General features: G+C 37.0%; 1 protein-coding gene across 1 annotated transcript in view; it reads right to left on the bottom strand.

Annotated features, from left to right (window-relative positions):
* The window catches only part of SATB2 (SATB homeobox 2), a 218,434-nt gene that overhangs the window by 70,855 nt on the left and 124,991 nt on the right, over positions 1-22,588 (bottom strand). Inside the window, exon 7 of the mRNA XM_006889070.1 lies at positions 11,338-11,810. Within this exon, the coding sequence (XP_006889132.1) occupies positions 11,338-11,810 (473 nt within the window). The remainder of the gene's footprint in view (positions 1-11,337; positions 11,811-22,588) is intronic.

Genomic DNA, 22,588 nt, shown 5'->3' on the forward strand with positions numbered 1-22,588 from the left:
CCTAGTGTTATTTTCCAGGATTGTTATTTCCACAGACACCATCTGCATCAACGTGAGAGCCCTGGAAACAAATGGCAACAACAGACACAGCTCCTCTGACAGTCACAAAGTCACATACACTACCATCCAGACATACTAAGAATAAGACGAATTTAACTCATGTTTGAAGGATCTCAAAGGTCTTCAAATCCTATGACTACATTTTACCCCTCTTTCCTTTTTTTCTGGTCCCTTTCTCTTCATCCTCCTCCTCCATCTAATATCCATAAATAAAGCCAGTATTATCCATCTACCAAATTATAGAGCTATAATTCTGGTGGCAATATGCTATGCTGCAATCCCAAAGGTACGTAGTTTGGGGTCACCAATTGCTCTGCAGGAGAAAGATGGTATGTCTCCTTCTGTGGGAGTAGCTGCCTCTGCAAACCTGCTGGAGGGTCAGCTATGGGCTGGTTCTAACTCTATGGCATACAACAACATACGGGGCTATGAGTGAACACATTAGTGGGATATAGTCCATAGGGAGACATGCTGCTAACCTAAAGATTTCTCTATCTTGGTAGTTTAAATTCACCGGTCACTTCTCCAGAGGAAGATGGGAAATCTTCTATAAGATTTACAGCCTTGAAAACCCACTGCAAGGTAAGTTACAAATTGATTCTGACTTGACAACAATGAGATGGATGGATGGATGGATGAATAAATGGATAGACAGATAAATGGACAGATAGAGAAGACAGACAGACAGACACACACACACACATACACACACACAGGAGGGAGGCCATATTCACAATAATCATAAGCATAACATTTTCAAAAGAAAGTGTTCCAGTAAAGAAAATTCCATACTATTCCTATAATAACATCTTGCATACGGTTTGTTAAGGCAGTGGGTATGGTAGTAAAGATACACCTTATTCAAACTATAACCCCATGCCTAACTAATTGCTAATTATGCTAGCAATAGCACTGACCTACAATCATAAATGAAAAGCAGATCCTGAAACACAGATTCCTATTCAAGTTATTTATTAAGGAAGTGCTTCCAAAGGACACGGGAGATAAGAGAAGCAGGGCATGAAGACAGGAATGACAATCAGTCTCAGGCACAGCCTGATCCTGAGACTGTTCAAGTGCCTACTACAGGAGGCAAGTGAGTTGGACTTCCAACCTCCTACTTCCATCAGACATGAACTAGGCTTTTCTGGTTCTCTGCCAGCGTGAGCAAAGGGAATTCACTATCCTGAGGGGAGACCTCTGAATAAAGAGCAGACCAACTAGACATGGGCTTTTACATGTGAAAACATGGAAAAATAAGAGATAAGAAATAAGAGCACCAGAGAAGCAAAAAGAAACGAAGGCTGTCTTTATCCACCTTAAATTTCTTCTCATGTATTTACCATACGTCCAGAGATCAAAGAGCTTTAAAATGTATCATGTTATTTCCAAAATATTGATGACCGAGTCAGAAAACATCTTATCACTGTTACCTACTGTTATCATGGAGTATTAATTATCAGAAAAGTCCTTAGGGACATTAGTCTTTCTTTTAAAAGACTAGTAAAGAAGAAAGCAGTGGTACTCAAAATATATTTTATATAATACCAAAATAGCCTCCTGCCATTGGAATAGTATGGACATGACCCACACTGCATTATGCTTCGTATTTATAACTACCTTAGTCACATCCACATGCAGGAGATCGATTATTTTGACATTATATGAACTCACTTATCAGAGTACTGCTTCCCTGGCTCAGAATATAAAATTTCATTTTATGAAATGAAACAACTCATAGCAATCCAGTGTACAACAGATCTGAACCTTGCTCTATTCTGCACCTCCTTACAATCTCTGTCAAGCTAAAATCCACTGCTGTGGTCCCTGTGCCAATCCACCTCGATGAGGCTCTTCCTTCCAGACGTTTCTCCACATGATGTCTTTGTCCACACTGGCTCTGCCTCACAATGAGGTGAAGTGTCACTATTCTTGTCTCTAAGGCGCATTCTGCTTCTACTTCTTATAAAGGCAGATTTGTTTGTGGGTTTTTTTGGTTTGGTATTTTTTTCAGTCCATGGTATATATTACTCTTCTCCAACACCATAATTCAAAGGCATTGGTTCTTCTTCAGTCTTCCTTGGCCATTGTCCAACTTTCAGATAAAAAGGAAGCAACTGACAGAACCATGGCTTGTGTTAGGTGCATCTTAATCTCTCAGCTGGAATCAGTGCTCTTTTTGGCACTTTAAAGAGGTCCTTTACAATAAATTTTCCAAATGCAACTTATCTTTTGATTTCTTGCCTGCTGCTACCATGAATGTTGATTCCACAATTCAAGTAAAATGAAATTGTTGATAACTTCAACAATCTGCGTTACACGGAAGACACAACCCTGCTTGCTGAAACTGAGAAGGACCTGAAGCGCCTGCTGCAGTGTCAAGGACTGCAGCCTCCAATATGGATTGAGGCTCAATGTCAAGAAGACAAAGATTCTCACCATTGGACCAATTGGCAGCATCAGGATGGACGGTGAAGAGATTGAGATTGTACACAGCTTTAGTTTGCTTGGCTCCATAGTCAACAGTCTTGGCACCAGCAGCCAGGAAATTAAAAGGCGCATTGCCATGGGAAAGTTTGCTGTTAGGGACCTCTCCAAAGTGCTGAAGAGCAATGGTGTCTCTTTGGAGACTAAGGTGCGTCTGATACAGGCCATGGTCTTCGCAATCACGTGTTATGCATCAGAGAGTTGGACAATGACCAAGGAGGATAGAAGAAGAATTGATGCCTTTGAGCTGTGGTGCTGGAGAAGAGTATTGAGAATACCATGGACTGCTAGGAAAACAAACAGATTTGTCCTGGAAAGGGTTAAACCGGGTGGCTCCTTGGAGGCAAGGATTCTGAGGCTCCGTCTAACATACTTTGGACATGTTGCCAGGAGGGACGGGTCCTTGGAGAGGGACATCATGCTTGGGAGGGTGGAGGGACGGCGCAGGAGAGGAAGGCCCTCTATGAGGTGGATTGATTCAGTGACTGGGATAATTGGGATGGGAGTGTCACACAGGACGGAGCGGAGTTTAGGGCTGTTGTACAAAGGGTCGCTATGAGTCGCAGGCGAGTCGAAGGCACATAACAACAACAAAAACATCATGATCCAGTGGTGAGGATTTTTGTGGTTTTTTTAATATTGAGACATAACTCATATTGAAGGCACTAGTCTTTGACCTTCATTAGTAAATGTTTCAAGTTTTATACATTTGTGTTAATAAACCAATAACAATGATATCAAACAAAATAACAGGAAATAGAAAAAAATAAATTAAAAAAAAAGTATGTCTGTACTTGATTCCAATAGAAGTCAAGGGAAGACTTTCACCAAAGAATACATTCAAATGGCCAATAAACACATGAAGGAAATCCTCAAGATATTTGCTATTGTTGTTGTTATGTGCCATAGAGTCACGTACAACTCATATCAACCCTATGAATAATAGGTCTGAACCTTGTCCTATGTTATGCCAGCAACATTTCTGATAATACCTATTGCAGGAGTCACTGTGTCAACTAATCCATTAGAGATGCAAATAATTTATTAGAGAGATATAACTTCACCCTAGCAAAAAAAGCAAAATTCAATTAAGACAGACAAATGCTAGAGAGGGTATGGGTAGATTGGAATACTTATAATCTACCAGCAAGAAGGTAAAATGGTGAAGACACTATGGAAAGCCATTTCGTGCTTTCTTAAAAAGTTGGAAATAGAAATAGCATTTGATCTAGCAATATAAAAAAGGGAAGGGTTTTGACACAGATATTTACATACCCATGTTCACTGAAGCATTATTTACAATTGCAGAGAGATAGAAATAACTCATATGTCCAATAATGGATGGGTAACTAAAGAAACCACAATATAGTTATACAGGTGGAATATTATACAGCAGTAAAGAATGAGGGAGGAAATCATGAAACATTACATGACATGGATGAATCTAGAGGAAATTAAGCTTCAGTGACATAAGTCAGTTCACAAAACAGCAATTATCATACAATGCAAAAACTCTAAAAGTCAAGAAAAGAATAGATGTAGCTAGAATCTTTCTTAGACAGTTACGAGGGATAAACAAGAGGGAAAGCTGGAGTAAAAATGAATAAATATGGAAGCTGGGCGAAATGAAAGCTAATATACAATAAACAGTTGATAGTATATTGTAATGGCTTAATTACATTAGTCAATTGTAATTAATGTTATAAGACAAAATATGTATGAGTGACTAAATGAAAAGTCAATATAATTTGTAAACTCACTCAAAGATTTATTAAAATCTTTATTTTAAGATGGTTGCTATAGGAAAATCTGCTTTCAAAGACCTCTTGATAGTTTTTGTTTTTTATTATTATTGTTTGATTTTAATGAAAGTTTACGGAAAGGTTGTGTTTTCACTCACCATTTTTGTACATTTTCCTTTCCCCTCCCCAAGTCTACTTTGTAATGTAAGTCTTATTTCAGATTGTTGTCATACATATAACACCTAATAATATATTCTTTTCAGAGTTCTTCCCCTCATGCAATATTATTTATCCATTCTTTTCCTATTCTCTCCCGAACTCCCCATGTCAATTCTATTTTATAACAGTGGTGATGTGCAGTATTTGTCCTTTTGTGACGGAGATATTTCACTCACATACTGTCTTCCAGCATAATGTCTCCCACATTGTGCAGTGTTTTACAAGTTCATTGTTTTTCAGGGCTATGTAATATTCCATTGTGTGAATGTTCCATAGTTTTTCTATACATTTGTTTGTTGATAGTCAGTTGGACTACTTCTATCCCTTCACTACTGTGAATAAGATGGCAACAAACACGGTTGTGCATACATCTGTTTGATTCATGGCTCTGGTTTCTTTATAGTATATTCTCAATAGTGGGAGAGCTGGGCCAAATGGTATTTCTACTTCAAACTCTTTGAGAAAGCGCTAGACCACCTTCTATGTGGTTGAACATAGATGCCCACCAGCAGTGAAAATCTCTTCACAATCTGGCCAGCATTTATTGTTTGCTGCCCTGTTGACAATAGCCTTTGCTATTGTTGCTGGGTTAAGGTGGGATCTCATAGTTGCATTGATTTGTTTTTCTCTGATAGGTAGGAATTTTGAACATTTCTTCATATGTTTGTTGTTGTTGTTGTTGTTGTTGTTTAATGCCGTCGAGTCGTAGACGACTCATAGCGACCCTATGAACGAACAGCCTGAGCACTGTTCGTACATAGAGTTTCCAGAGGCAAGTCATTTTGGAAGTGGATGTCGCTCCTGCTTCCAGGCTTGATTTAGTTGGGAAGCTCCAGCCAACACTGTCCATCATGGGTGCCCATTACCACGATTGGCACATTACTGTCACAGGCTTCAGCATCACAGCAACCACGAGTTACCTCTGTACAGCAACGCTTAAGGCTGCCTCCTGGTTCAAACCCTAGGCACAGGCTGGCTAGCCTCACTCCAAGGACAGAGCAAACCTGCACGTCAAACACATTCCCGGAAAAGCAGTCCACTCCAAAGCTTGCCACGATTCCTGCTCTCCCCACCACCACGCTCCTGCCTTCATGCTTGTTAGTCACCTGAATTTCTTCTTTTCTAAAGTGCCTATTTATCTCTTGTGCCCATTTGGTAACTGTGTTGTTCACCTTTTTCTTGAAGTGCTGGAGTATTCTAAACATTTTAGATATGTCATTGCCAAATATATTTTTCTGACTCTGTGAGTTTCTTTTTCTCCTTGTTAGAGAAGTTTTAAGATGTACATAGGGATTTGATTCTTAGAAGGTCCAATTTATCTATCTTATTCTGTTGCTTGTAGATTTTTCATTATGCTTGGAAGCAAAGACCTCTTTAAAGTATTCAAGAACAAGAATGCCAGTTTAAAGGCTAAAGTGTACCTACCCCACACCATGGTATTTTTCTATTGCTTCAAATGCATCTGAAAGTCTGACAAAGAATTAGGAATATTAAAGGATAGTTGATGTTTTTGAATTGTGGTATTTGGGAAAGAGTACTGAATATACTATGAGCTTACAAAAGAACAAACAAATCTGTCTTAGAGGAAATGCAACCAGGGTGCTCCTTGGAGGCAAGGATAGTGATATTTAGTCTTACATATTTTAGGCATCAGTTCTTATAAGAAAATATCATGCTCTGAAAACCAGAGGGTCAGGAAAACAGAGGACGTTCCTCAATAAGACGGGTGGATACAGTGACTACAACAACGGCTATGATCATGGCAGAGATCATGGGGACGGTATAGGATAGGACAAGCTTAAGGATTGCTATGAGTGGAAATTAATAGTAGCACAACATGACACAACACAAGGTGAACAATAACAGCAGCAACGCACTCAACTTTTAGAATAATCAACCATATAAGAGCAAAGGGATAAAGTTTAGAAAACAGGAAGTGGTGACCTTGAACAATAAATGGAAGCAAAAATCACAAGTGGGAAGAGTGTAGCTATCCTGTGGGTACTGCAATTCACATCATAGAACAGAACGTGTATGACAGGTTGACTGGAAAATCAATTTTGTATGCACACCTTCACTACAACCACATAAAAAAACTAATACTAATACTACTAATGCTAAAGCGTGCGATATTCCCTTGTTCTGTTGGAATAAGAAAAAATCATTACAAAATAACTTTATCCATTAGAAAACAACTTTGTCAAACACATGAATTTTAGATTTTAAAGGATATATTGGTTAAAATGAAAAGAAATAAGATAAATATACTTCTATTCCCTTAATTATGTCATTTTACTTTCATTCAGAGATTACGATCAGATATCAAAAAGCTCAGTGCTACAGGGTTGGTTTCACCATATCGTGGCTCTCCATCAGGTTTCTGAGACTATAAACAACAAGAGGACACCGTTCATCTTTCTCTCAAGGAGCAGCTGGTGAATTGAAACCAAGGGAGACATGCAGCAGTGGGTTAGGAGTGCAACTTGATAGGGACAAAGCCACAAGAGCTCTAATTAATAGCTTCTCTTTGGAGAATTGCCACTTTCAAGTGTTATTTATTATGAACCTGAGTTTTTCATCTGCAAGTCTTGAACATTAAAGATGAGGCAGCTATCTTAGTTTACCATTCCAGCTCTGTTGATAAATGTGATAAATAAAATTTTTTTTCCATACACATACTTTGACTGTTGGGAACAGTACCAATCATAAATTCAGAAAATACAAAAGTTAAAGTATCAAAATATATCATACCAAGTTGGAAACTTTATTGAATTTGACAATGGATAAATTCTAGAGATTATTAATTACTTCTAGAAAAATATTCAATGAAAAGGGGATATACTAAATAGCCAGGAAGCCAAGCTGATGTTAGTTTTAGGTTTCTATCTAAAATGAATAGGCATGTGTCTATTTGCTTTGAGAAAAATGTTGAGATTCTTTTATACCTAAAAGTTAACAATTCTGATTACTATTTATAAAGTTTCTTTTTAAAATTTGTTTCTGGGACTTGGAAATTGTACAGTCTGAACCTTCACATTAGAGAATCCAGTGGTTGGCTGCATGGGGCATAGTGCACTGTATTTTCCACTTAACAATGCTGCTGGTGAAACCAAGCTGTCCAGTCTTTTTGTTAGTGTCTACAGTACACATATAGCAAGACCAATCTGTCTGCTGACCTCCAGCTTAAGTTCAAACTATGTCATTCTGTCAATACCATCTACCTTGATTAGGCTGCGCTTTATACACAACAGGTTATGATCCCTCAGGGATGAAAAGCTTTCCCAAATTAAAAGCAGAATTTTAAAAGGAAATACTCATACATTCCTATGTAGTTTCCATTTGATATCCTCAAGGCTGGCCCATGAACTCAAGCTCATGTTGATTGAAAGTGAATGTTTCTTTCTGGGTGTAGCCATCTCACAAATTTAATGGTGGGAGGAAAATAATAAAATGTGCTCCATGCTTCAGTTAGACCTTTTATGAGTTGGCATTTGAAAGATAGTAGTGCCAAAGAAAAATCATTAATCCATAAAAACAGACAAAAAGGATGCACAGGAGACAGACCTCCAGGAGTCTGGGGCCTTGGCAGACCATATCCTCGCACCAAAATGGTTTGTTTCTTGTCTTACTTCATTGTGAGTCCCTCTTGCATGCTTCATGCTATTTGGATCAAATGTATACTATATTTGCTTCTATAACTAAAAGTAATATAAGCATGCTTTCAATTTTATTCTTAGTCAAAGGAGCTATATGGTCAGGCAATAAAATGTTGGCTACATATGAAATGTCTATTCATGCACAGGAATAATAAATAAAAGAATACATACAATTGCAAAATGCAGAGTCAAACGATGTACCCTTCCAATTTGTGTTTGGAAATGCCATGCAACAGGCTTGCTCAAAAGGACCAGAGCTTTTCAAATCCTCAGTCCAGATAACAATGAGCACACAAAGGCTGCCTGAATATGTTCAGTCATTAGTGGAAAGCAGCGCAGTGAAGTCGGGAACATGTGCAAGCATTTCGGAGTCTCTGAATTCCTTTTCAAATGATGTAAACTGACTCTGTCAATAACTGAGTGTAGGAATTAGGGAAGAGTCAAGGGAACAAGAGATTTCACTCCTCTTGGTCTCCTGCCATTGCTAATCTGTCAGCACCAAACCTCAAACAATCCCACTGAGTCTCTTCCCTGCTCTACTCCTGCCGTTCCAGCTTTGCTAAAGATTGTTACCAAACCGCAGTGGTTGCTTCCACCACCAGTTCATGCTGTTTAACTCTAGTTGTGGCTCAAACTACTTCGCAGATATTCCAATCTCGAATTGCCTCTCTATCACATTCACGCTGTCAACCATGTCTGGTCTCTCTTTTAACACTCAATTTTGGAAAACAGTACTTTGCAGCTCTTGTCTTTGTATCAACAACGGATCATTTTTTACCTCTTCAGCTCTGGTCTTCACCACTTAAATAAATTTATACTCTACAGTCTGCCCAAGACCTCTCACAATCAACTACCACTTCTGATGGCACGGTTTCAAGCTTCTTTCTCCCAGACTTCTTAGCCGTCCACCCACGCATCCATCAGTCTTCTGGAAATTCTTTATTCTTACTCTCTACCACACTCGCTACTACTTCCCTACTCTTCCCTCTTTACCTGCCCACAACTCTCCTGGCATTTCTTGTTTCCTGGTACATTGTGATGATAGTGATTACTTCTCCTCTTTCCTCCAACTGCTTAAGTCCTAGACACCATAAGTAAATTTCTAAACTTTTCCTCTAACACCAATAATGATTCTTAGCACTAAATACATACTTACAATGACTGATACAAATCCTCACTTAGGAAATCTGCAATCAAATCTGTCAGTTCAATCCAAAAAAATATTCACTTTAGTCTTACTCTTTCATATTATCTTTCCTTGATGTTTCTTTAATGATTAACTATATCTTTCTCATTATCTTCCTTGATGTTCTTAACATGTATACCTTTATTCTCTAAGTAAGAGGTTGGTATACATGGGCTGCCAAAAGAAGCAGCAAATATGTCTTGGAGAAAAGTGCAACCAGAATGCTACTTAGAGACAAGGATGGTGAATCTTCATCCCACACTTTTTGAGCATGATGTCAGGAGGCAGCAGGTCTTGAAAAAAGCCATCATGCTGGGAAAAGTGGAAGGTCAGCCCAACAAAGTAGCTTAACATAGTGACTGTAATATGGGGCTTATGCATGGCAAAGCTTGTGTGGATGAGGCCGGATAGGGTAAGGTTCAGATATGTTGGTCATAGGGTCACTTTAAGATACAGTCAACTTGATTGCACCTAGCAACCAATAACATTCTCTAAATGACTCATCACTATAACAACAACAACAAATCATCAAGCTCAATATCTAAATGTTATCTTTGTTCTTTCTCTTATTATCTATTCAGGCAGTTTCACTCTATCAATTCTACTTCCACAATATCCCCTTGACTCAGCCACCTCTATCCCAATGTCATCAGTCTCATTCAAAACATCTATAGTTTTCAAATGAACTATTATGGGAGCCCTCCAAAATGACAGCCCTATCCTTTTATCATCATGAGAAGAAAAAAACTTTCCAAAAGTCAATTCTAATTCATTAATCATAACATATTCCTACAGAAAAACGTGAATGGTTTCTGGTGCTTATTAAGTAAAGCACAAAGTTCTTCATATGGTCCTCCAAACTATTTTGATAAAGCCTCAACATCTCTCACACACATACTTTGAAGTTTTATTATATAGCTTTCCTATCAACTACATACTAATCCTGCATTTTTCTGATCATTTTGTAATGAATTCCCTTAGCTTAAAATGCTCTTCTTTGTCTGCTAAATATCTCATCTGTCAAAGTCCAACTCCCAGGCAAACTAATATTCAAGATAGCCGTCAACACACATGGTTATGTACTGAAGTAGAAAGTCTTACACATCTCCCTATATGCTACCTATACGTGTTTTAACAGCTATCAGGGTAATTCTGATGCACAATTAAGTTTAAGAACTACTAATAGAGAAAAATGCCTTCTAATATGGAACACTGCTGTTAAATCAAATATGCACAAATTTATTTTTTAGGATCTAATATTAATATGAGTTTTAATATGAGATGGACATAAAATTTCCCCAATGCATAAACTATGATCTACAGGGATTACTTTATCAATATAATATGTACTTGTATATTGAAAAGAATTTGTAACATTATAATGTATAATTATACTTTTTATAAAGTTCAAAAACAAGCTAATTTAAACTACACAAAGTGCATTGTTCTCACATATACTGATAGTTTTAGAATCAGTTAAAATAAATAGGAATGAAAATTATAAAATTCAAGATCTTGGCTACGTTTGGGGGAATGGAAGGTAGAGAGGGAAAGGGAAAAATACAGAAATAGACCAAAGTCAATGGCAGCATTTTGGTCCTTAGGATAGGTGATGAATTCACAATGGCAATTATATTATTGAGTTAGAATCATGGGTTAAGAAATATTCATTAATCTTTATGTCTTATGATCTATAAACCTTTTTAAAAGCTAGATGGTATGTTACCACGTTATCCCTGTTATGTGTCATAAAATAGACTCCAATTCATAATGACCCTTACGGCAGAGTACAACCATCCCATAACATTTATTGTATCTTTACCAGAGCAGATTACCAGATCATTTCTCCCATACAGCTGCTGGTTGATTCAAATCATTTACTTATCAGTTAGCAGATGGGCACTTAATTATTGTGCCACCAGTGCCCCTTAATCTATCACTAGTATTTTACTAAACCACCAATCACAACTTTCAACACTAATTGTACCTGTGTGCGGTTGAATGCCACTCTTGCAAAGACAGCTTGGGACACGCTGGCCCTTTTCAGCTCATCTCTGACTTGCTGGTAGATATCTGGAGAGACTTCCACAGATGAGTTGGTTGGTTCTGGCTTCACTGCTCGGGGAATAGGTGGATGGTTCAGGAACTGCTGGTTGATGGCTTGAGGATGCTGGTGAGCCAGGAGTCGGCTAACGGCAATCTGTTGGTTTATCAGGTGGGCCATGGCTATTTGTTGCCTAACAAGTTGTGGACTGAGCTGGGGAGAGAGAAGACCGGGGCTCATGATGGGCTGTAACGTGGGCACTTGGTTTCGGATTGGAGTACTGTGGTGGATTTGGCTGTGAGGAGACTGTTCGTTGGTTTTCCCCAGGGATGCCAGCTGGTTCATATTTGGTAAATGCATTGGACGTTGGCCCAGAACACAATAGTCTGATAGGTTTTCTCGTTCCACTCTTTCCACTGGTAAGAGAGAAAAATGATAAAGCATGATTATTTTAATTGGTATCATTTATTGTGAATACATGTAATATGGAATTGTTATATCCTGTATATATTAATGAAATGAACTTATTTAAAACAAAGCTGGAAGTGCCAGAGTAAAAATGGGTTATGTCTTACTGCAAAAGGCAGGAAACAAATTTTCAATAGATGGTAAACTCAAATCCAAATTCACTGCCTCAGATTCATAGCAACAGAGAAAAACTATTCCCCCTACCCAGGGTTTTTGAGGCTGTGCATCTTTACAGGAGCAAACTGCATCTCTTCCCCCAACCCAGGAGCTGCTAGTACACACCAATCACCAAACTTTCAGTTAGGTGTCTAATGCTTATGCCTCTGTACCACCACAACCTCTTTCAAAAGAGTATATGAAAGCAAAACCATCTGCCACATCAATTTTCTTAAAGTCCTCAAAGTATGCATTTTATTGGCTAGCTGAGACTGAAGTAATTAATGTCCAGAAATTCTAAATCATATTGCCAACATCTATCATTCCCTCCTCTCTCTGTCTTATAAACACCCTAGCTGCTGAACATAGGCCTTCCATATGGTCCAGCTATCCCACTGCTAGGAGGATATCCCAAGGAAAATAGAACAGAGACACAGAGATTTGTACACTGATGTTCATGGCAGCAATACTCAGAATAGCAAGAAAAGGGAAACAACCCAAATGCTCATCAACAAATTAATGGATTGAGAAATTATGGTTCATCCACATGATGGAATACTATGCAGCATGCAGAAGCAGTGATTCAAAAAACAAAACAAAACTATATAACATGGAAGAGGCTGGAGAGCATTATGTTGAGAGAATTAATTCAGTATAATAAGACAAATAAGACCACTATTGTAAAAATAGGAGGATAACTCGTAAGATGTGTGTAAATGTCTAAAGGGAGAATTGGAGGGTACAAAGAAATCGGGGGGGGGGGGAATCACTGGGTCACAGAGATTAGTAGGTGGAGGGAGGGAGTGAAGGAATTAGCAAAGATCCAGTGGGGACTTGGACTTGAAAAGACTGAGTAATGATGGGTATAGACAATGGTTAATTTTATAAAAGACAATGTGAATGATCGTATGAAATATAATGTGAATGAAGGAATGTGAGAAACACAGTGTATATGAATAAGACACAATGTACACGAATACTGTATGCAAACCAAAATGAAATAAAAATAAATTTTAAATAAAAAGCACTAGCTGTTTTTCATCTTTTAGTTACTAGTGTGGGTCATAGTTTTCTGAAAATGACAAGGCCAGGATTCCCACTAAATTAGCTGTTATCTTCTAACAAAAACGGAATCTGAATACAAACATGCAAATATAGAAACAATGACAGAAAATTTCTATCACAATATACCCATTTATCTATTTCCTTGTTACTTTTTCTAAAGAAAAAGAACTTTAAGAAGTGGCTACTTTAATGACTGTGAATCTTACAAAATTAATTACATCACCTCCAAATATAGTTATAAAAGGTTCTCCTTCACTTCCCATTGACTACTTTATTACAGATTTAAAAGGCAAGCCATGACACAGGAAAAAAGAAGGTGAGCATCATGTATGTTCAAAATATAAGGCAAATCTACTTCTTCCCTGCCTCCAAGATTTAATTCCCAGGAAAGAGAGTTATGTCATCATCAAATCATTATGCAAGTCTCTCTATTTTTATTTTCTAAAATAAAGCTTTGTTTGGTGTTAAAAAAAGAAATCCATTGGGTTAAAACAAACTCACTTGTTGCCACTTTGAAATGCTCTTAGATGTGATATTTTAAAAACTTCTTTTTCAGGCAAAATCTTCACATAGATTTGGTAATTTTTAATAATTGCAGAAGTGACCTACTATTAAAAGGTCTACTGAAGCCAGTCTTTACAAAACATTGCATTAGCTAGATATCAAAAGTGTTCACCTGTAGGACAAATTTGTTAAAAACACTATAAAAACAAAAACAATTACACAAATAGTGCTTAATAGTGCTTATAGTTTGGAGGAGAGTTTATAGTGACAGCAACATACTTGAATAAGAAAGCACTAAATCTCAAACAATGGTAATGGGAAGGTAATTAAAAATAGTAGTCTTAATGATGGCAAAGACATTGGTACCAAACCACACTTAAGAACTGGAAGAAAATCAATCAATGACCTATGATGGTAGATAATTCTGCAATAAGATTTTATGAAACCGTGATTTTTAAAAATATGTGTGGAAATAAATACTTGCATCAAAATATACTTATATGTTTGAGTCTTTTATCTCACACTTGATGTTTTCATGCTCAGATTTTGTCACTGGGAAAATTAAGTGAATATCCATAGCTTGAGATCACAATATATTTAGACATATCTTTTTCTTACTTTCTTCAAAAATTTAATGCTCTCTTAACTTCTCTATGAACTCTAAATAAGTCAAAAGTTTACTTCAAACGTCTTTAAATGTTCATTTCTGACTTAATCCCTTCTATATAATTCATTTAGCTATGTGTCACCTTTTCTTCGTAAGGTTCAAGGTGAACAAATTATTTTAATCTCATCCTCCCAAAGGCAAACATTTTTCAGTCACTATATTAATTAAACTTTAAGGTACACATTCTTAAACTCAACCAAGCAAGTGTTTATTAGCCTTTGGATAAGATACAGTTTTCACAGAATAAAAATTATTATTGCAATTTATTTCTTTAAGAAGTAAAGAGCATGAACAGTTTTCTGAGCAAAATCATACTTCCTGGGCAGAAATATTTGGCCCAAGGTAGGCTCTTGATTCACTTCTGTTTGCTTGCTTGCTTGCTGATTTAGCCAAAGTAAAGAAAACTCAAACATTAAATTAAGTTTGTTTTCTTATACTTAAAAAATTTTGTTTTAAACATTTCTGTGTAGGCTAAATCATAAAAATCATATATCCATTATCTTCTAGCAAGTATGCTCTAACAAAATGCTAATTTTCCAAATTTTCAATACTTTAAGTACACATGAGATAACTAAATCTGTCCAGATGTATATAAACCACAACATTAATAAGAAACTCTTATTCACACAGGTCATAATTATGGACCCAACTCAGTATGAATGGGTCCGAAAACTCTTCTATGAACCAGTACCTTTGGTTTGTTTTTGTTTGATACCACTGAGTCAGAACCAACTCATAGCTTCAGCAAGCTTTCAGAAGCAGTAAATCGCACAGAAGGTGACTGCCTGTATTTCTCCTGAAGAGCAGCTGGTGGATTCAAACAATGTGCCTTATGGTTGGAAGTTCCTTACAACCAGGCCCCCAGAGCGTCCTGTGCCTTTTGGTGGTTCCTGGCAAGTCAACTATGACTCATAATGACTCTATGAACAACAGACTGCAAAATCTTGCCCTGTCCTGTGCCGTCCTCATACTGACTGCCAGGCTCAAGCTCACTTGTTGCAGTCATGTCACTGATGTCAATTTGTCTCACTGAGGCTCTCTTCTTTCACTGAGAAAACTCTGTGAGACAGTTCTATTCTGTCTTAAAGGGTCCCTTTGAGTTGGAATTAACACAACAGCGCACAGCTACAACAATCCTTAATAATATTAAAGGCCTAATCATATTGAACACTCATTGTATTATATCCATTTCTAAGCATTTTTAAAAGTTTTCTTCAATGACTCATCATAGTTTATACTGATGACTATATTACAAAAACGATGATTGGACATAGGTCAGAAAACTATAAGTCCAAATTCTACCTTATATTAACTGTGGAGTCTTAAGCAAACAAAATTTTCTGTACTTCAGTACTTGCATTGGGGAAGTTACTTAATCTAAGGATTTTAATTTCATGTAATGGCTTTAGTAATAGTTGCAGTGTAGCTCTTATAAATATATTAAGGCTCCTAGGAAGGTTGATAAAATTTCCAGAACTATGATCCTAAATTTTTTATGCAAACCCTACACACTTGCTTTTGAGAAACAGCCCCTGGGCTTTGTCAACAGTCATAATGGATAGGAAGCAATGATTTAAGTAAAAGGCTTTGTGCTCTTAACTTTCCAGAATATCAGGTCTATGGATCTTAAGCCATTAAAATGCTTGTGCAAATATAAATGGATTAGCATGAACAAGAACTAATGGGTTCTTTAATAATACTCTAGCATTCCCCAGATCATTTTCTGGAAACCGAGGATAGAGGAATAGAGGTCAAATACTCTATTGCAATCCCGAAGGCATGCAGTTCAAATCCGCTAGCTGCTCTGTGGGAGAAAGCTGAGCAATCTCCTCCTGTGTGATTGATTAACTGTCTCCAAAACCCTGCTGGGGGGATGGCTATGGGTTGGTTCCAACTCAACAACAACAACAACAACAAGGGGAGAAAGAGATCACAGTTTCTCTGTGGCTCAGGAAATATTCCAAAAGTGATTCTGCAAAGGTAACATAGGCCTGCCTTACACACTTTCAGTAGAAGCACTGCAAATCAAACAAATAATATTTAATCACCTTATAGCATAAAACAATGATATTCTTGAGTTTATGACTGCCTTGTATTTCCAAAACCCCACCCTATATTCCCTGCTCCTTTACCAAACCCCAACATTTTGGAGCTCAATTTAAATAATAATAATAATAGTCATACTAGAGAAGGTAGAAAACTACTCCAAGGTCAAATACACCTGTTCCTCACTCATTGACTATGCAGCATTTTGCAGTTGTGAATTATTTTGTGCAGCCATGAAAGCTGAGGTATGAGGTTAGATCATCACTGGCTGTGATGGTGAAGGTTTTGTGTCAATTTGGCTGGGCAATGATTCTCAGCAGTCTGGCAGTTATGTGACCTGGTCTGCTCATCCTTCATTGTTATACACCAGTTTTCACATAACCTGATCTTTACTGTATGACCATGTTGTTAAGTGCGGGGGTGGATGTAACTGTTCAAATGCAGATAATTATTCAGAATGAGTAAGTTGCTGATTTCAGACTTCTGAACAAATAAACAAACTACATAACCCCATGGATTATTTTTTCTCTCTCTCCATAGCTTACTCAAATTCTCTAAAGCTCAAAGTCTCAGAAGTATGTTTTAATGGATTTCCTTAAAAATATCCGTATTGCTAATATGTTTCTTGCAAATTGTTAGCATTTCAAGAAATACTAAGTTCTACCATCTAGATAGCATATGAGAAACTAAAGTCTCTACACATAGCTGTCATTTAGTTCTCACGGCATGTTATGTATGTATAACATAAACATAGAAATAGTTAGAAAAAGTTATGTCACAAACTTATAAACTAAGAATCTGAATTCAAACCTATCCAAAGTCTCCCTGCTTAAGATAAATTTTCCAACTTGAAGCATATCGTCTTAGTACTTGGAGAGCTTCAGCAAGCCCTGTAAGTCCTGTTTTCTATTCCTAGGTGTGTGTGTGTGTGTAAGCACAGTGTGGCATATGCAGAGGCACACATGTGAGGTAAGGTGCATAGATGCCCACCAAAGACCCGTCTGGACAGTGGCAACACAAGCTAACGTGGCTATTAGATTTTCTTGTGTAACACAGAATGAAAAGCTGACCAGTTCTAACAAGTGATCGAATCACTGGCTCCTCTAAAGATGAATTAACTTCACCCCTAAATAGGGTTGTTCACATTTGTCTGGTCCATTTAAAATTCGCAGGATAAATATTTATTAATCAAGGATTATGCACCAGAAGCAAAGTCACCCCTAGAGATGCAGTATTGAACAATGTAACCTTTGAAAAACTCTTAACTCTCCATTTGCTGAAGACAACTGAACTGCTTGATTCACACAGATGGGCCTATCATGCTTGCCTGTGATTTCAAATGCATTTCTATTTGATAATTTAAAAATGTCATTTCTCTTAATTTCTATTTTGTAAGTTTTAGCAATTCATCCTAGTCATCTGTAATACAAATTCACACTGACTATATATAATCTTCATGAACTCCTCATTCTTTTACTTCTGGAGGTAAAAAAGGGAAAAAAATAAAAAAGCTTTTTCCAGAAATTATGGACTTTCAGCTTGCTGATGAAAGACATGTATCACCCAACAGTGTGCTTTTGTAAGTGTTCTTTGCAAACACTGTAAATGTGGATATTTCCTTTGAAAATGAGTAAACAAGAACTAAAATGGTATATGTATGCTCACATAATGTGCTAATAACCTTTAAACCATGAGTAATAACAATAAAATCATATAAGATTGAACTATAAAGAAATTGTTGCTATATCACAATTTTTACTTACTTAAATGATGGCAATTTCACATAATTCAACCAAATTATTACATTGAATCTTTGAACCACTGTGACCAAACTGACTGTGACCCATGATGACAATCTATCAGGTTTCTGAGGCTGTAAGACTTTTTGAGAGCAGATGTCCACCTTTTCCCCCTGCGGAACCACAGGTAAAATGGAATGGCCAAACTCTAGACAGCAGACTAGCCTGTGACACACAATGTCACCAAGGCTCCTTCTTCTCTCTAAAGTGAGTTACAGAGCTTCTCTGTAAGGTGAGCTAAACCCTACTGCTCACTCAAGTTAATATTTTTGAATGCCAACTCAACTCAACTCTTTGTAGTCGAGTTTGGAACTGATTCACAGCTGACTCTCCAGAGGGTCTTCAGAGGCTGTGAATTATCTAGGAGAAGACAGCTCAGCTTTCTTCTGCAGAGCTGCTGGTGGACTGGAACCACTGGAGAGGTGCTTCTGCAGCACACCTCCCTACAGAAGCTACCACCAGCGTTCTCTAACATGTAGTAACTTATCTGGGAAACTACAACTGCATTTCGTCTACCAATACTGCATACAACTATTCACTGAGAATAACGGTGACTCCTGCATTCTCTCCAAATCACTGCAGGTCCATAATAAATTTGCTCCATGAATACCATTTTCTGTTAACACAAACACACACAGACCCAGTTACAGGAGATAAGAATGACAAACAGTATCTATCAGTTATAAACTTCACACCATTAAAAAGAAAACTGTTACAGATAAAGTGCACTAAATAAAGAAAATATCAGGAGCTTGAAAGAGCTGAAGGACGGAAAAAAGAAAGGGAAGAAAAAGGCTGAATCTTTCAGGACTGTCAAAACTAAGATTTTTTTTTCTTCCTCTAAATGTGTTAAAGAAAATTTGTTGCTGAGTTGAGAACTTGCTTGCAAAGTCTCTGCCTAGAGCAAGGTACTGAGAGCCAACTTGTTAACTCCTAATAAAACAAGGTTTGGAAGGAAAACACTTCCAACCCAGGAGCCAAGGATACCAGTAGGCATTGTGATAATACCACATGACTGATTTTCTTAGGTGTATTTTCCCCTTATTATCAACTTCCTTTTTCCATCATATTAAACCCCACAGAAACATATGTATCTACCATAAAGCAGCTTAAATCTAGACACCTCTGTTCCTTAGGTAATAAAAGTTCACAGAATCCATTATGTTCCATGGAAAAAGTGAGCCCTATCCACCTTCCGCCAAACCACAATCTCAACTTTCTGCACCAGAGTACTATTTATTACCCCTTAGTTTCAAGTGATGCTTTATCAGACTTTCCTATCACTGATCATTTCAAATAGTCCTAGAGTCTCCTGTAAAGGGTAACACTAACTATATGATAATATTTTCTTTTCATATTTTAATGTGAAACTATGGTTTCAGAGATGAATTCACCATGCAATAAAGGGGGAAAATCACTTTTAAGGTATGTAACATTACAACATTATTGTTTAGGAACATCCTACTTTTGTCAGGTGTCAAACTATGTGTACTAGTTCTTTAATTCAACCTCTTAAAAACATTAATCAAGGGAACAATCAAAACCCATGGCTCATTCCTTTTCACTGGCCACTCACTACCTTCAGTGATTGAGAGCATTATTTTAAGAACTAAGGCTTGTATTTTCATTTCATTTAATTTTAAGAACTGAGTTGACTAAACTTCAAAGGATGTTTTCTTAGGTTATCTTTATATTAATAAAGATGTCATTGTACTTTCAATAGAGTTGCTTAACCATTGTTAAATATTTTGTATAACTACTGACATGGAAAGGATACTAATTATAAAGATTATTAATGTACTAAGATATCTGCAATATGAAAGCAAAGGATTCCTGTAGTTAGCTGCTCGCTGTTTGACTGAGAGATCAGATAAGCAAATAACAATAGTCACACTAATTATATTGTATATACAATTTTTTAAATGAGAGATCAGATAAGCAAATAACAATAGTCACACTAATTATATTGTATATACAATTTTTTAAAATTATAAAAAATAATTGTACTTTGTACACATTTTTTAAAAAATATCCTGTTCTAAGTACATATGTTCAAATAAGTTCATCTATATTAAATTAAATTATGTTCATATTTGTGGAGCACCTGCTCATGGCCCTGAGGAAGGCATAAAATAGATGACAATCTCACATGTCCCTTCAAGGAGTTGTTATGACAGATAAATTAGTAAACAATCAAAGTGACTACAGAGCGTGGCACCTGGCAATACCATCTCAGATAAGGGTCTCATAACAAAGTTTTACAGAATCATACAGGTTTTCCCCCTCTCCCCTGGAAAAAAGACTGGTAACACAATTACAAATTGAACAAAAGACATGAGAATACTTTTCACAGAGGAGGACATTCAGATGGCCAATAGACACATACACAAATACTCAAAATAAGTGGCAATAAGAGAGAGATGTGAATCAAAACCACAATGAGGTACCATGTCACCCCAGTAGCAGTGGTAACATTTAACAGGACAGCAAGCAATAATATTGGGGAGGATGTGGGGGGAGAGAAATTCTCATACACTGCTGACGGGATTTTTGTAAAATGGTACAATAACTCTGGAAGGCAGTTTGTCATTTCCTAAAAAAGCTGAACATAGAAATTCGATCGGACCCAGCTATTCCACTCCTAAGAATATACCCTGAGGAAATTAGAACTGAGACACAAATGGACATACATACGCCAGTGTTAATAGCAGCGTTATTCACAATTGCAAGAACAAAGAATCTGCCCAAAAGTCCAAACATAAATGAATGGATTGATAAATTGTGTGTTGAGCATTCCATCACATGATGAAATATTATGCAGCACTTAGGAGCAATGTTTTGAAAATTACTACATAACCTGGGAGAGACTGAAAAGCATTATGCTAAGTGAACTCAGCCTCACAAGGACAAACACTGCTTAAGCCCATTATTGTAAAAATAGAAGGATAACTAATAAAATGTGTATGAGGATCCCAGGGCAGAGCAGGAGCAGAGGGGTGAGGATGGGCAGGGAGGAAATGATAGAATTGCACAATTTGGCTGAGGGTGAGGGTTAAAGGAAATGGGGAAGATCCGGCAGGAATCTAGAAAGACTGGGAAATGGTAACATATTTCAATGGTTATTAATTTTATAAAGCATAATGTATGGGAATGAATGTATGAAACACATTATGTGTTTCATGTGAAGGTTAGTGTGAGCAAAGCAATATAAAATAAAAATTTTAAATAAGAGTCTGTTGCATGTTAAAAATAATCTATGAGACTAAAATTAAGCAGATAAAGGGTCCGGAAAACTAGAGAATCATAATCAGAAATGAAATGAAAAGAGATTAGAATATTGACACAGTATGATTAAACTACTGTGTTGTTGTTGTGTACCATAGAGTCGGAAGTGACCCACAGCTGACCCTCCAGAAGGTTTTCAGAAACAGTTAATCTCATGGGAGGAGATTGCTCATCCTTCTAAAGTTACTGAATAATTAACTTTGAACTGTAATTTTAAAAAAAAACCATTGCCATCTAGTCTGACTCAGAGTGACCGACCCAGAGAGAGTTTAACTGCTCTGTAAGTTTTCTAGGGCTATAAACTTTATGAAGCAGACTGCCACATTCTCCACTTAATAGCTGAACCCTTAACCCCTGCACCACCAGGGCTCCATGTTGTGTAAACTTTCATCAAAAACAAAATAAAATTCTCCTTTTTAAAAAAAGGGGGGGGGAGTGACAGTTTGAAAGGCCCAATATTAGAACTTGTAACCTCATGTATACTTTAGATAATTTTACATAAATGTCCATCTCCTTGCCCAAAGACTCCAAGGTAAAGAAATTTCAAATTCTTGTCAAAAGTTGGAGGAAGGTCCATCATCAAATGCCATAGAGTTAATGTCTCCCTTTGGTAATGGTCTTAGCATCTTACATAGCACTTAAGAGTGAACACTTTGAAATACCTAAAAAATTAAAGTGCTTTTCTGTATTTAACTTTGCAAACTGTCTATAAGGAAGAATAGTCATCTTTATTTAACTGAAGAATTAAATAAGATCTGTTTTCAACATGTTTGCTTCCTCAAAATAAGATGTCTCCACAATCACACAAGACATTAAAATACTGGGCATTTCTGATCTATACGACAAATATCTCATGTTCTTGACATTTTTTTTAGCTTTTAATTTTGTTTATAGATGAGACAAATGGAAACTTGAACTTGTGTAACATTGAGGAAAAATGCAGAACTAAAGGATGTGACCCATTACAAACCCTTCACTCCATCACTTCATTGAGCTTTTCTGTTGCGCTCTTGTCATGGTCCTTCCAGAACTTATTTCAAGTAGCCTTCTCCCCATTTCAGCCATATACTACTTCAGAGATATTTCTGACATCTCTCTTCTTTACTATTCTTGACCCACCTTCTATTCTCAACCCCAAACTCTGTCTCCTTATTTATCTCTTTCCTTTCTCTAGACTCTGAAGAAGATAGAGCCGTTCCTCTTT

This window comes from Elephantulus edwardii, unplaced genomic scaffold (assembly GCF_000299155.1).
Source record: "Elephantulus edwardii isolate Elephantulus edwardi_28Jun2011 unplaced genomic scaffold, EleEdw1.0 scaffold00075, whole genome shotgun sequence".
Lineage (NCBI taxonomy): Eukaryota > Metazoa > Chordata > Mammalia > Macroscelidea > Macroscelididae > Elephantulus > Elephantulus edwardii.